The sequence below is a fragment of the Oryctolagus cuniculus genome, chromosome 7, assembly GCF_964237555.1.
Source record: "Oryctolagus cuniculus chromosome 7, mOryCun1.1, whole genome shotgun sequence".
Lineage (NCBI taxonomy): Eukaryota > Metazoa > Chordata > Mammalia > Lagomorpha > Leporidae > Oryctolagus > Oryctolagus cuniculus.
Genome location: NC_091438.1, coordinates 27,468,482 through 27,484,405, shown reverse-complemented (window position 1 = coordinate 27,484,405; position 15,924 = coordinate 27,468,482). Strand labels below are relative to the sequence as shown.

Sequence of the window (15,924 nt, the reverse complement as noted above, 5' to 3'; positions counted from 1 at the left end):
TCTAGCCTCCATGCTCTAATGTCTGGCACAAGGTTTCTACAATAATGCAACTCTTTGGAAAATCCTGGTTTGAAAACCATAACTCATTTGTACTCCGGATACAGGAGTTTCTTTGTCCGCATATCTATCCATGGCTCCATTTGTCCCTCAGTTGCCACACATAGTTAGCCCTCCTTAGGAAACACTACATACAGAGTGAAATGGAGCTGAGCAGTACTCCATCAGATTTCCACAATACTTTTTATGGGGAACAGAGTGGGTCTCAGACAACATTGTGGTTCTCTGTGGTCTGGTTGGCTCATTCCTACTAGAGAGGGCTGAGTCTACAGCTCATCTCCTGTGATTCCCATGTTTCTGATTCTTGTGTATCTATGCAGCTTCCTGCCAGGACACATCCTGCAGCAAACAAGGGGAGTGCATCGAGACCATTGGGAATTACACTTGTTCCTGCTACCCTGGGTTCTATGGCCTGGAATGTGAATATGGTAAGGCTTCTTTTGTTGATATTATTTTGGTCCTGGGTCTTATACTAGAGATGATGCCATGAAGCAAGTCATGTTGGAAACTTTCCAGTGAGTAAAGATTAATCCCAGGCCCCCTCTATCATCTGTTTCCTGTTTCCTTAAAACTGTTTCTATACAGACTATGGATAAAAATATTTTATTCCTAAAGACAACAATCACTCATAAAATTTCAAAAGGGAAAGAAAGAAGGTAAAAAAGGCAAATAAAATTGGCTATTTCAGATTAATTTTACATGTTTGAAACGAAACTAGCAAAAGAATGACGACTTCCCAAGAAGCAGCCAGTATAAAGGAATGAAGTCAAGATTGGCAGTAAAAGAAATGAAGTGAAGATGGCTATGAGCCAAAGAAGATAGAGTTAAGAGTGTCACACAAATATGAGGGTACCCCAAATAGATAATGGAAAATGGAATTAATAGATAATGTTTAATTTGGTGCAAATTTTAAAGAAGATTTATTTACATATTTGAAAGGCAGAGTTAAAGAAGGAGGGCAAGAGAGCCAGCCAGCCAGTTTGCAATCTTCTATCCATTTGTTCATTCCCACAAATGGCCACAACTGCTGGGGCTGGGCAAGGTTGAAGCCAGGAGCCAGGACCTAGGTCCTAGATCCAGGTCCCCCACATGGGTAGCAGGGCCCCAGGTATTTGTGCCATCTTCTGCTGCTTTCCCAGACACATTAGCAGGGAGCTGGATTGGAAGTGGAACAGCAAGGACTCAAACTTGGCACTTGTATGGGATGCCAACATCACAGATGACAGCTTAACCCACTATGCCAGCCCTTTAACATGTATTTTCTAGGAAATTTTTGAAATGCCCTAGTAGTTCCAGCCTTCATGGACTTAAACAAGTAGAGAGAAGAATGGTGAATATTGTGGAGGCCAAGGAGTATAGAGGAGAAGGAGGCATGAGGAGAAATTGATTAATGAGTACAATGGTATAGCCAGATAAGATGAATAAGTTCTGGTGTGTTATCACACAAAAGAGCGACCTAATGAACAATATTGTATCACATAACTCTAAACATCTTGAAGAAATGCTTTTGAATGTTCTCATCACAAAGAAATGATAATCAGTTGAGATGATGGATAATCTAAATACCCTGATCATTAAGCAGAGTATACCAAAGCATCACACTGTACCCCACAGAAATATACAATTAATCGCTTAATTAAAAAATACACCAAAAGCAAAAGTTCCAGGGCAGGCATTTGGGATTGTTGTTAAGACACCATTTAGGATGCCCATATCTTATGTCAGAGTACCTGGATTCAAGTCATAGCTCAGGTACCAATTCTGATTTCCTGCTCATGAGACCCAGGAAGACAACAGGTAATGGTTCAAATACCTGGGTTCCTGCCATCCATGTAAGAAAGAGGATGGAGTTCCTGAGTCCTACATCTGCTTGGCCCAGCCCCAGCTATTGCAAGCTTTGGAAAGTGAACCAACAGATGAAACATCAGTCAGCTAGTCTGTCTCTCTCATTCCCTTTCAAATAAATATTTTCCAGCTTATCTTTATGTCCAAAATTCGAAAGAAAATAAATCAACATTTGTATCCCCTACAGTCAGAGAGTGTGAAGTACCTGATGTCCCTGAACACACCTTCATGAACTGCAGCCACCCCCTGGGAATGTTCTCCTTCCACTCACAGTGCAGTTTTCACTGTGCTGAAGGGTTCCAACTGAGTGGACCCAGCGAGCTGGAATGCTTGGCTTCTGGAATGTGGACCAGTGAGCTCCCGCAGTGTGAAGGTATGTAGACTTCATTCTTTCTATCCTCACTGACATCTAGAATTTGGGGTGGGGATTGAGTTTTTTCCATTTAAAAAAGTGGGAAATAATGATGACCTACATTAAATGGAGAATTTTGGATATCACTGTTACCTATCAACGACAGTAACACTAGTTTTGATTTTCAGGGTATTTTGTATCTGTAGAGTAGGGTAGTCACTCAATTTAATTCTTTTTCCTCAGGCAAAAACATTCTAAAGGGAACCCTCTCTGCTTGCTAATTACAAATTGAACAAGTACAGTGATGAGGGCTTAAGGGTTGAGTGTTACTAGTCTGATGATTTTAACCTTGCTTCTTTAAATTAAAAACAATGGTGTTTGGAGCTTCCCAAACAGCTATTGAAAGTACCATTTAACTAAGCAAGCATATCACCTTGCCTGCCACTTTGGGAAGGTACAGCCGCTGCAGAATCCTAAGACTTCTGGGACCGGCATTGTCACCTAGCAGGTAAAGCTGCCACCTGCAATGCCAGCATCTCACATGGGCACAGATTTGAGTCCTGGCTGCTCCACTTCTGATACAGCTCCCTGTTAATGGCCTGGGAAAAGCAGTAAAAGATGGACATCAAGAGTTTGGGCTTCTGCCATTCATGTAGGAGACTCAAATGAAATTCCTGGCTTCAGCGTGGCCCAGCTCTGGCCATTGCAGACATTTGAGGAGTGAACCAGAAGATGCAAGCTCTCTCTCTCACTCACTCTGTCTCCCCTCACCTCTCCCACACTCTGACTTTCAAATAAGTAAATAAATCTTTAATAAATAATCCTAAGACTTCTAAGGTGCTGGGTATGATTGCCCAAGGACTCCTTACACTGCTCTGTGGGGGTTTTAGCTGTCCAGTGTCCATCCCTAAAGACTCCTGAGTGAGGAAACACGAGCTCTCTCCACAGGGCAAGAGCATCCCAGCACCATGCTGCTCTAGTTTCAGTTGTGAAAGTGATTTGTGTTAGTTGGGCCAGAAGTGGTGCAATGCATAACTTAGGGGTGTGTGGAGGAGAGCTTCAGGCAGCTGGGGATGTAAAATATCCACTGCACCCAATCCTTGCGAGAGTTTGCATGAAACAGGCCAATTTATGGAGAGCACCGGATTGGAAGAGGACCCGCTAGGAGGCAAACTGGGGCCCATGTGGGATGCAGGGGCTTCAAGCAGAGGTTTATCCTACTATGCCACAGCACTGGCCCCTAAGTTAGCAAATTTCAAAAGAGCTGTTGAGCTGCAAAAAATTTCAGCAAAGGGTCTTTATGTTTGCCCAGCAAAACGTTAAGGATCTATCATTCTGTTGAAATGTTAAATTTCTCTAATCCTTACAGAAACTGCTTTTCCTTTTTTTTTTTTTTTTAATAAAAGGGCTAATTCTTTGTGATTGTAGAGCCTCAAGCTGTTCATACCTTTCAATCTACTAACAAACATCATTGGAAAACTGAAAATAGTAACTCTCCTTATACCTATCCTTCAGCGAGACTGAGAACATCTGGGATGGAAAAGGGTGGCAGAGTCTAGAAAAACAAGAAGCTTATTTTACTACAAACAAAATTATTAAGCTATCCCTTCCCCAGAACCCACAACCCACAACCCACAAACATGAATAGCCTCATTTATAAATTCACATAAGACAGGAAAAGGTGACATCCACATATATAAGAAGACATCAAGAGATCTACCAAAACAGGTTTACAGAGGTATAGGGAGCAAAAGGTATTAAGAATTGAGCCTGGAGTAACCCTTATCTGAAGACTGATACTCCAAGGTAAGGCATTCTAAACTTTTTCTTTTGTTTCTTCTGAGGTTTTTTATTTTGAAAGTCATAGATGCAAAAAAGAGGGAGGGGGACAAGGAGAGAGAGAGAGAGAGAGAGAAAGAGAGAGAGAGAGAGAAAGAGAGAGAGTTTGTTAGTTCTTCTATTCACTGGTTTACTCCTCAGATGGCTGCAACAGCCAGTGCTGGGACAGATGGAAGAAGCCATGAGCCAGGAGCTTCATCCAGTCTCCCATATGGGTGGCAGAGTCCAAACTCCTCTGCTTTTTCCAGGCTATTAGCAAGGAGTTGGATCAGAAGTGGAGCAGCCAGGACATGAACTGGCTCCCTGACAGGATGCCAGCATCATGGGCGGTGGCTTTACCTGCTATGCCACAGTGCCAGCCCTTGATCTTCTGACCCTTTCATCTTCCCAGCTCTGCCTCAACTTCCAGAGGGAGTCCCTCCCACCACTGCCTTCCATTGGTTGGTGTGTTTTTTCTCCTTCCTCATTGCCTTTCTCTTTCTTTTTCCTTGTTTTTTCTTTACAGTTGTGCAGTGTGAGCATTTGGAAACTCCCAGTAAAGGAACCATGGACTGTGTTCATCCACATGCTGACTTTGCATATGGCTCCAGCTGCAAATTTGAGTGCCAACCTGGCTATCAAGTGAGAGGCCTGGACACACTTCACTGCAATGGCTCTGGCCAGTGGACTGCAGCCCTGCCGACCTGTGAGGGTAAGATTTTTCTTCAGTGGTCCCTAGTGCACTCAAGGAGGAGTCGTGACACAGTAAAAGCAAAACAAAACAAAAAAGGGCTCTTAGTGTCAGGGTGATCTCTCTCTTTGTCTGTCTCTATCCCTCCCTCTGTTTCCAAATAAAATTAGTAAGTAATTCTGAAAATCCAATTAGATCCTAAAAAGAAAAAGAGCTTATGATGCAATCCTGGTTAATTACATAACTCCACAAAACTAAATTCTGTGCAATTGCCTCACATCCATAGCTCTTAATGATGGGGAGGTGGTATTGGGTGCAGAAGTAGGAAATTAAAGGTTGGATCCATGAATTCCCAGATCTAAATTCTCAGCCCAATTCTGGTACTGTGTAGCTATGAGACTTAACATTTCCAAACTTCACTTTCCTCATTTATAAAGTAAGAGAGAAGCACTAAGGGATTTTTGGTCCTCAAACGCCCTGACTTTGTAAAAAACAAACAAATAAACAAATAAAAAAACAGAAGTGAAAGCCTAGAGAAAAGGATAGTTTCTATTCTCTGCAAAACTCCAAAACTTCAAGAACAGCCTGGAGATGAAGTGCTTTCTCAAGGAGAAACAGAAGAAAATAGTCATTATCAGCACTTCGGTCACGCAGGGCTTAATTGTGTTTAGGAACTCCCTTAGGCTGCATTCTCTGGGCAGTTGAAGTCTGATTAGGATGATATCTGATTAGGATGACATCTGATTAGGCTGACAAATTTGTCCAGAGACAAAGCCCATTCAGCTTTATTTCATAAGAGTGGGTAATAGCATCAAAAAATAAGGTATTCTCTTCCAACTTTTGCTTTGTATGTTCAGCCTTTTTCCTGTATCTACTCTTTCCAGAACCAGTAAGTGTGTTAATAAATATCCAGTGAGCACCCTCAGTAGACTGAACACTGTGCTAGACTCTGTGAGACAGGTCCGTATGATCCATCCAGCCTCAAGGAGACTGTGGTACCATGGGGAAAAACTGAAATCATACATGAACAATGCAAAGGATAGGGGCTATGGGAGCCCACAGAGGGAGTTCTTAACCCCCAACGAGGGTGTGCAGAGAGGGCTTCTTAAGAAAAGTGAAGGCTCGCAGATGAGAGTGAGCCAGGCAAAGAAGTGCATGAAAAGGAGGAATTGTGGGATCCGCACACACTGATGATATGGGTAGGAAAGGTATAACATCACCGCAGAGGCTCTGCTGTAGAAGACCTGGGCTCTTCCACTACCCAGTTCAAACAACTTTTTTCTATTTAGCTGTCATGTGTAAGCCACTGGAGAGCCCCGACCATGGAAGCATGGATTGCCCTCCATCTGAAGGGGCATTTCCATACAACGCCAACTGCAGCTTCCACTGTGCTGAGGGTTTCGTGCTTAGAGGAGCTGAAGAAGTGCAGTGTGCCGACTCGGGACAGTGGACAGCACCAGCCCCTGTCTGCCAAGGTACTGTGACACTGAAAACATTTCTTCTATGCCTCCTGGTCACTAGAGACACCTGCATTTGCAGGTAACATTGCCGTTCTTCTATTCATCACACATCCACTTAGAACTTACCATGTGCCAGGTCCTTTGTGATGAGCATTAGGGATCAAATACTGAGCAAAAGCAGTCTCAGTCACAACATGCTCATTACAGCACAGTCAAGGAAGGGGTGCTTTGATTGGCACATATAGGATGGGTTGAGGATACAGGAGCTGTGGAAAAGGAATGATGCTTGAGGAACAGCACGGGCTGGTGGAAGAGCAGTAGACAAGGCGTTGAGTTCAGTTCCATCATTTCCTGTCGATAGGATATGAACTGTGTGAAGCTCAGTGTCTTCTGTAAAATGAGAATATTTTATCTACCTCACTAGTACTTAGGGATTAATGCATGTAAAGGCAACTTTAAAGCTGCTGTTAGCTTTATGACTCTAAGGAAAATAATGACAATGATGATATTACCTTAAACACCATTTGTCTGTAGTCTGGTTTGACAAAATGATCCTCTTCCAATATTTCATGTTTGCAATGTTTTGCTCTTTTGTGAGTACTAAGGAACAGAGAGGTCAGTAGGATGATGATGATTTACACAAAGAATTAATGTTTCAAAAGTAAGATATTTGCATTCCATGTTGCCATTTACGGAAACCCCTTGAAAAATTTATGTGAGTCCCTAGGTCTAAGTATTCCTTGATTTTTAAACAGAGGCAGTGGTTTACAAGTGAATCCTGGAGAACTATTTTTTATACACATGTTCATTACAGAATTGTTTACAATGAGTAAAACACAGAAGCAATCTAATTGTCTATCAGTGGATAAACGTATAAATAAAATTGGTATATACATACAGTAGAATATTATTCAGTCCTAAAAAGGAAGGGGATTCTGACACATACTGAAACATGGATGAAACTTGTGGATATTATGCTTAGAGAAAAAAGCCAGCCACAAAGACAAATGTTGTGTTATTCCACATATATAAGAGATGTAGTTTAGTTAAAAATCATACAAGAGTAAAATAGAATGATAGAAGAGGAATGAGTTTAATGGCATAGAATTTCAGTCTGAGATGATGAACAGAATTCTGGAGAGGACAATTGTGATGGTTGCAAAGCAATATGAGTATATTTAATATTATTTAATTGTAAAGTTAAAATTGGCTAACTGATAAATTGTTGATTTTATGCTATATATTTATATATTACCACAATTAAAAAAAAAACTTAAAAAACAGGCAGCAGAGTAATTGATGGCCACATACCAACATGGTGAGAGTTAGGGTGACGGGAGGTGTTGAAGATGTATTATCTGAAAGAGAAAGATGCACAGAGCCCTTTGACATACTTAAAAGAGGTGGTAAGGATTCCTTGTACCATTCTTATCTCCAGGTGGATAAATGTCTAACCATCCAAAACAAAATTCTAACAACTCTGAAATCCAAAACACTTCGGGTTTCAGGTAGAGGAGACTCAGCTTCATATTTTAGATAAGAAAAGACCTGACATATGTAGAACACATGTGCTCTCTCCCTATATAATCATCTATTTCACATGCGTAAGATCATGGCATAGGTTAGAATTTTTATTCTGCCTTTTCATTCCATAGCATACATCGGAACACTTCTTATATGTTTCTGAGATGAAATACATCATTTTAAGTGACCTTCAATTTTCCTTTCATGGATCCGCTGTAATTTATTTAAACCTTAGATTGGCAACATTTATTCTTGTTTTTAATATTTTGGTCTTACAAATAATGTCTTAAAATCTGATTTTCCAAATTGCATCTTCATAACATACTTAGCATAGATTCTTGGATCTTAATGATAGTTTAAAAATTATTTATATTTATTACCAAAATGCTCAATAGTGGCTGAGCATTTTCCTTATCAAATTCTTCATGTGGCATGGTAATTAAGTGCACTTTGCTCACCTTCCAAGGTAAAACAAGCTCAGTTCAGAAACCTCTGTTCCTGGCACTAGAAACGGTTAACCAAGTCAAAATCATAAGGAGCGTTTTTGTAACCGACTATTTCCTTACTCCATTTCTTCCTCACTTCCTCACCTTAGCTTTGCAGTGCCAGGATCTTCTACCTCCAAATAAGGCCCAGGTGAGCTGCTCCCACCCCTTTGGTGCCTTCAGGTACCAATCAGTCTGCAGATTCTCCTGTGACGAGGGCTCGCTCCTGGTGGGAGCAAGTGAGCTTGAGTGCTTGGACACCGGACGTTGGAGTGCTGTCCCTCCAGAATGCCAAGGTAAGAGTGCGAACTTCTCAGCATCTTGGGACTACAGTGCAGCAGTGGTTGAAGGGGTAGATTTTAGACTCGTAGCTATGTATGGCTCACCTTGAAATGTACAGGAAAATTAACATCCTGCAACACAAGGATCCCAAATGAAAATGTCTTCAGTGACTAAGCAGGTAGCACATGTCAGAATATTTGACAATAAGAGAATGGCCCTTGCTAACTCCTTATCAGAGTGTTTCCTAGCACCTAAAGGCTGCTAGCATCAGGTGAATTCTCCTCTCCAGCTAAAAATAGTATATGGAAAGAAGACCAGAGCAGGGAAGAGTAGTTTCCGGGTGGTCGTCCTGAGACTGACCTGGCAGTGCCACAGGACGTAGTGGTAGAATGGGAGGAGACGCAAGGAGTATTATGGTGGTGAAGTTGAGCGGGGAGGATTTTATAGGTACCTTGTTACAAACATACTTGAGCATCTGTACAGAAGTGGGGAAATATACTTAGGATACAGTGGAGAGTGATGGAAAGAGGAAGAAACTACTCCAAGAACTGGAGTTTACTGGGATTCGCAGAAGAAAGAGATGTACAGATTAAGAATAATCATTGATATCTGCATTGTACTTCATACTAAAAGGCCAGTGTCTTCTTCAATCTTGTAACCCCCTCTCTGAAATAGAACTGGGTCTACTCATCTTTGTGAACTGAAGAATAGATTGTGTTTTTCTATATCCCCCATTCCTTTGTCCACTCATTGCATCCAACTCTTTAGTTATATAATGGAAAGTAGGGCTTCTGAAAAGCAGGATTCTCATTTATAACAGAAAAAAAAGTAGGCAGATTTAGGTTTTTTATGTAGAGGAAGCTACTTTCTCTCACACACAAATGCATGCGCACACACACATACACACACACACACACCATCATTAAATAAGTCAACAATGAATGAGTGAATGGACTCTACAGAATTGGATGTCACTCATCCCCAGACACCAGTGCATATGGGAAGCCACTGGAGCCAGGTTGGGGGCAGCTGCAGAGCCCGGCCTAGAGAAAGCAAAGTGGGGATGTGACCTTGCACCCTCAGTTCACATCCCGGCCACACTGAAGTCTGAATGGAGCACAAAGCTCACACAACTTTGGGGAAGCGCCTGGAGTCTCTGAGGGTGGTTATCTCAGAGATAAGAAGCCCTCCAGGCAAGCCTGGGGTGCACAGGGCACAGACTGCATCCACATTGTTGCTCCATACTGTCCTGCCCACCAGTTTCACTGCAAGGCGACTGCCACTCACCACGGCTTCCTGTGACCTTCCAGTTCCCTTCTGCTTTTAGTTCTTCATTTGCTCTGAACTTTCTCCTCTTGCGGCTGGGTACACATCAGTACAATACCCAAATGTGGGCTGGGCAGGAAGGTACCACGAGATTTGCAATCCACTAGCTGTTGTAATACTTCTGACAGTATTATTTTTTTACTGGCCCCATCCCCTAGTCCTACTGGGCCACACACACACACTGGATACAGAAAGACTTAAAGTGGTGGGAAATAACGATTTTTTAAGTGGTGGATCAGATTGAGTGGAATGGAGCTGGGGAGGGGAAAGAATGAAGATTGAGAAAATGCTCTTGAAACTTCATGTTGTTCAAGTGAGCTTCTAAAAAAGTGGCTGCATGAGCTATAGTACTGCTGTGTCTGTCTAAAGCCACACACTGCTCAGCCCGGTCAGACAGTGAAGCAAAAATATTCTAAACCATGCGTTGACTTACTTGTGCTTTTTAACGTCAACATGTTTAATCTTGCCTTCTTGTTGTGTTGATTGGCAGAGGAACATCTTGACAGCTCTGAATATAAACTTCTTTCTTTCACTTTCTTAAAATTTTATTTAAGGCATGCAAACTTCATGCATTTCATATATACAAATTTAAGAACATAATGACATTTCCACGCTACCGTCCCTCCTGCCCTCACTCCCACGCTGCTTCTTCCTCCCTCTTCTATTCCCATTCTTATTTTTCACAAAGATCTATTTTCAATTAACTTTATACTCATAAGATTAACCCCACACTAAGTAAAGTGTTCAACAAATAGTATGAAAAAAAAATTGTTCCTTAACAGTTGAGACAAGGGCATTTCAAAATCACTGCATCTCAAAGTGTCAATTTCACACCCATAGATTACCTCTTAGGTACTCTATTAGTTACCACAGATAAGAGAGAACATATGGTACTTGTCTTTTGGAGACTAGCTTATTTCACTAAGTATAATGGTTTCCAGTCACATCCATTTTGCTTTTGTTCACAGTAAAAATCCTGGGAACCATATAATGCTCTTCTCCCCATTTTCCAGGTGAAGATAGCAAGACTCAGAGAGGTTAAGTGACTTGCCAAACGTCACAGAGGATGATCTGTAATGGAAGCAAGGCCCAGTATCTCAAACTCTATATGTATATACTATGACAAAGAACTAAGGAACCTTGCTTAACTTTTCGGGAGGTAATTGAACAGTAGAACTATGAGAAGAAGGAAATGAGCATTTGCATACAGTAGAGTACATGATGGGTCTACTTTGTGTGCATGCTTGTTTATTACATTTTAAACTTTAATTTTACATATGATTTAATTAATGTTACACAATACAGTCCAATGCTAAGTAAAGATTATACTTTTTCAAGTAATGACAGAGCCAGGATTTGGATCCCAACTGCTACTATTTGGTTCAGGAAAGGGTGAGAAAGCAATTTATTCTATTTCCATATTTCAAGTATCTTGTCATTGCTTTCTGATAAGGTCATTACAGCTATTTCTGAAGACAGTATCAAGGGTGCAAATTCTTCCACTTCCACCTGGGGCAACTGATCTGAGCTGCACCACTATCTTTCCAAACAGAGCCCAGCTCTTTTTCAAAATCTCTTCTGAAGCTCTTCGGGGGGAAGCATCATCCCAGGACATCAGTCCTCTGTGAGCTGCCACTGTCTTACCCCTCCACAACCTCTGTGGGGCGAGAGGGCATCGTAAAATGTAAACCATCATTCTAAGCCCAATGCTGCCTTGTGGATTAATGTGTGTGCACACACACGTACCCTCAGGCTCATTTCCAGTTGTTGAGTTTCAAATGATCTTTGTTCTCTTCTTCTGCCATTTCTTGGTAGCCATTACTTGCACACCTTTGCTGAGCCCTCAGAATGGAACAATGACCTGTGTCCAACCTCATGGAGACTCCAGTTATAAATCCACATGCCAATTCATCTGTGATAAGGGATTTTCTTTATCTGGACCAGAACGACTGGATTGTACTCCATCTGGTACTTGGACAGGCTCTGTGCCAACATGTGAAGGTAGGCTCGTGGATCTGTTCTTACTTTTCACATGGTAGGAAAGAGTGGAGATGCATCAGGAATCCCTAGACCTAAAAGCTCTCTTTCTCTGAATAATCTTTTCATAATATAAACACTTCACAGTTTTATAAAATACATTATGTCATTAAAGTATTCAATGTTTACCACAATTCTGAAATAACAAGGAAAAGCAATATCATTCCCATTTTATAGGTGAGGGAGAAATACAGGCTCGGAGAGATTAAGCAACTTGCCCAAGTCACACAGTTAATAAGTCATGATGCTCAGCTATGTCCCTGAAACTCTTTTCCTTAGGAAGCCTTTTGCTGCTACACCAACCTGCTGCTACAGTCACCTTCATCCAGCACTGCCACCTTCCAGATGAGATTATGGAGCTGAATGTGGTTAAAGCCTACTCTCTCCACTTGCATGCAGACTACAAGCTCCTTAAGGGCAAAATCTGTGCCCTCCTTGTCTTTATATACCTGGTAGCAATTAGACTGAATAAAAGTATGTGTGTAGCAATCATCTGTTGAATGGAAGCTTACCACGTTTACTGGCAAATTTTACTGAAGCACACACCTAGTTGGCAGTAAATTAATGGGATCCTAAAGGCAGGAGCTGGATCTTATCTGTCTTTGAACACCCCCAGCTCTTACCTCCCAGAGCATTTGGAGGGTACCATGTCTAACATATCATGTGTTATAAAATAGAAGAGTGATGAATTGATTTATAGTTAGTGTGTTGTATAAAAAGGCACCATTTTTCCAATTTATTGTTCAGTATAGTCATAGTAATGAAACAAATGCTAGTAACTAACATTCATTGCTTAGTGCGGTAGCAGTTATTTCATACTTACTGTCACATTCAATAGATACAACCATCCCTTTAGATGGTTGTTATTATTCCCATCTTAAAGAAACTGAGGCTTTGAGATGGTATGTAGCTGGCAAAAGTCACATTGCTAGGAAGTACGGAGATGGGGGTTGAAAACCAGGCCTGGTCTGACTATAGGCCTAATATTTTTACCATTATGCTGCACTGCCACCCAGTGGCCTGGCTTCTAAATCTTGGGTCTGTCACCTGTAGATTTACTGTTTTCCACTGAAGTTAGAGCTTGTACTGCTTTAAAGAACCCTAAAAATTGTAGTGCCTGGCTGTCAGATGAGAGAATATGGTGAAAAAAATCCATTACTTATAAAACTACTGAAATATTATTCATCCCGCCTTGTGCAATGGGCACTAGATCAATGCCCAAATATCTGTATTGGTCTTGGCCTTAGGTCATTAAGAAAGGCTTGTCACACCCTTGGACTTCGGTTTTCTCAATTCTAATGGGAAATAGGTGGAGAAGATAATTTTTGAGGTCTCTTACTTGACAAAGAATTTTGTAGTTTGAAGAATATAAAATACTACCCTCTACTGTCAGGAAGATATACTAGAGGTATATAGCCCCTAGAGGTATACAGAACGTTTACGGGAGCTAAACATAGACTGGTGTTTCTTTGCTCATTCATTTATTTCTTTCTCTCTTACTCCTTTATTCCACTGACATTTATCATGAGCTCCATTTTTCAGCACTCTGTTTTCAGGCTAAAGAATTTTTTTAAAAAATCCCTAAAGCTTGTCTCATTAGAGTTACAAATTATGTTTGTTGTTTAATCTGTAATCTCTGAAACTACTGGTAACCCTCACTCCTTTCCACTCATTTCTTACTACTGTCTCCAAACAGGACACATTTGCCTCCCACCTTGCAGGTCCAGCTCCTATCCAAGGTCCAGAACCAACCCGGACCATGGCCTTAGCCACCCAGGGGCCTCAGAAATGTCTGATCTTGATTTTGAGTTCTGGGTTTTATACCTGTGTTTCTGCTTCACTCTTCAAATGTTATGCTCTAGATTTAGGCAAGTGGTTCCTCTTCTTTTCCTGTATGCCTCAGTCCCTGAGCTTTTAATCCTCAGGACTGCCCTCAGAACCCTGGTTTTCACATAGCATTTTGGGGAAAGCTAGGGTATATCAGAGGTGCCTGGGGAATGCCAAGTAAGAAGAGGCAATGTGGCAGAATGCAATGCAAATTAACTTTGGGAGTGGTTCCATAAATGTCTCCATTTTAGTTAGAATACCACACCAGCACCCTGCACCCCAAGGGACTTGGGTTCTGCCTGTATTTTCCACTTTCCCTCCTGGACCTTTAGGACCCAAAGTCCTTTCCACAAATCTAGGTGGTGATTGAGGCTCTTCTACCAACTTTCACGATGCCACCTGCATGCTGAGTTGTTTGTGTCCAGTTACTATGGCCTTCCTCTGCATGCCTGTAGAGCCACCTTTCTGAAAGACAATCACACTGTGTCTTTGATGCTCCGGGGACCATGTCTGATTGATGGGCCCAACCCCTAATCCAGCTTTAGCTTGCTCTGTGTGTGTGTGTGCTCGTGTGTTGGGTGGTGGTAGGGGGTGTAGGGGGTGAAGCAGTCTGTGGTTCCGTCTCAACCACACTCTGCTCTTCTGCCTTGTCCCTGCTTGTCCAAATTCTAAAATGCAGCCAGTAAGTATCCTTGAAGCTCTGACCTGGCTCACATCTCTATTTTTTTTTCTTCATTCCCTCAAGTTTTCCCTGATCCATAGGAGCTCCTAGTTTGATTTTTAAAGTTTAAGTTTAGAATAGCCCACTCAGTTACATATATATATACATAAATATATTATTTACTCTATATCTTCTGTCCACCAAATTCTTGAAGAAACTATGTGCAATTCAAAAGAAGTGAGATAACAAGAAAAACTTGCTAAGTCTATTTGAAATAATATAAATCAACATGTTTTCAGTTAATGGCAGAGTGCCAGTGAATCTAACAATTCACACATTCACAATCATGTACACATACATAATGGGTTACAGAAGAACACCAGAGAAGACCACTAGGTGCAGAATTGCAGAAAACAATGGCAATCGAGTATTAATAATAAAAGCACTAAACAATGAAATAAAGTACTAAGAAGTAAAAGCAAGCTGTATCTGTTTTCTATTATTCTTGTAATGATTCAGTTTCGCCAGTTTTACAGTAGATTCAAGAATGTGACTACTTTTTCAAGTTATGAACAGAGGCTACTCCTTGCTATAAATGCCCTTTTTGTCACAGAACTCTTCCACCCAGTGGAATCCCTGATAGCTCCACAAGATTAATGCCGCCCACATTTGCTAAGTGTCTACCATATGCCAGATCTGGGGTAAATTTCCATGTACTTCATCAACACCACTCCTCAGACAACAGCTTGCTTCCTTACACGATTTAATGTGAAGCTCTTAAAAGTTATCTGGAAGTCTTTGGTTGGTCATGGTTGATTACTATCTGAGAGGGTTCAGAAACTTCCATGGATACAAAAGGCTGAATCAGTAGCCTTGGCAGAGCAAGACTGATATAATGGAGACCAAAGCAATATCACCAAATGGATTTAATGCTGTATCAATTCTCATTTTTTAACAGGAATTACTTTGATCAACTTTTTAAAATAGTAACTCCTTCTGTTTCTAAACTGGATAGAAAAGCACTTGCTAGATGCATCTAAGTTATATTCATTCAACAGATATTTTTAGAATCCCTAGTATGTGCCAGACCCCGTACCCTGGATACAGAAATCAAGGTGTGACAAGACCCCTGCTTCCATGCAGCTGATATTGTGGAGTGTATTCTTGGGTTTAAATTTGGGGAGGGAACCAGCAGATGGAAGACCTCTCTCTCTGTCTCTCCCTCTCTCTATGACTTTGCCTCTCAAATAAATAATCTAAAAAAATAAAGTCTTGCACAAAGACAAAAAAACTGTAAAAAGATACAATCCTGAGAGATTCTGAAAAAGTCATTTTAGTGAAAATGTTCACAGATGATTTAATGTCTAAGAGTTATACCAATAGACATGTTTGATAAATGGAATTGGTTTGTGAGATATGGAGTTATTAATTATGCAACAATTTCAGAGTCTTAGACTGAAATCCAACGTTACTTTGCTATTTAAATTATGTAAAAAAGAGCCACAATCCTTTAGTGAATAGCCAACCACTGAAAAGCATATGGGATAATATGTATAAAC

General features: G+C 41.0%; 1 protein-coding gene across 3 annotated transcripts in view; it reads left to right on the top strand.

Annotated features, from left to right (window-relative positions):
• The window catches only part of SELP (selectin P), a 64,886-nt gene that overhangs the window by 13,916 nt on the left and 35,046 nt on the right, over nt 1-15,924 (top strand). For all 3 annotated transcript variants that reach the window (NM_001361473.1, XM_070076673.1, XM_008264081.4), the window contains 6 exon segments: nt 378-485; nt 2,090-2,275; nt 4,599-4,784; nt 6,053-6,238; nt 8,343-8,528; nt 11,656-11,841. In NM_001361473.1, coding sequence (NP_001348402.1) covers nt 378-485; nt 2,090-2,275; nt 4,599-4,784; nt 6,053-6,238; nt 8,343-8,528; nt 11,656-11,841 — 1,038 coding nt within the window.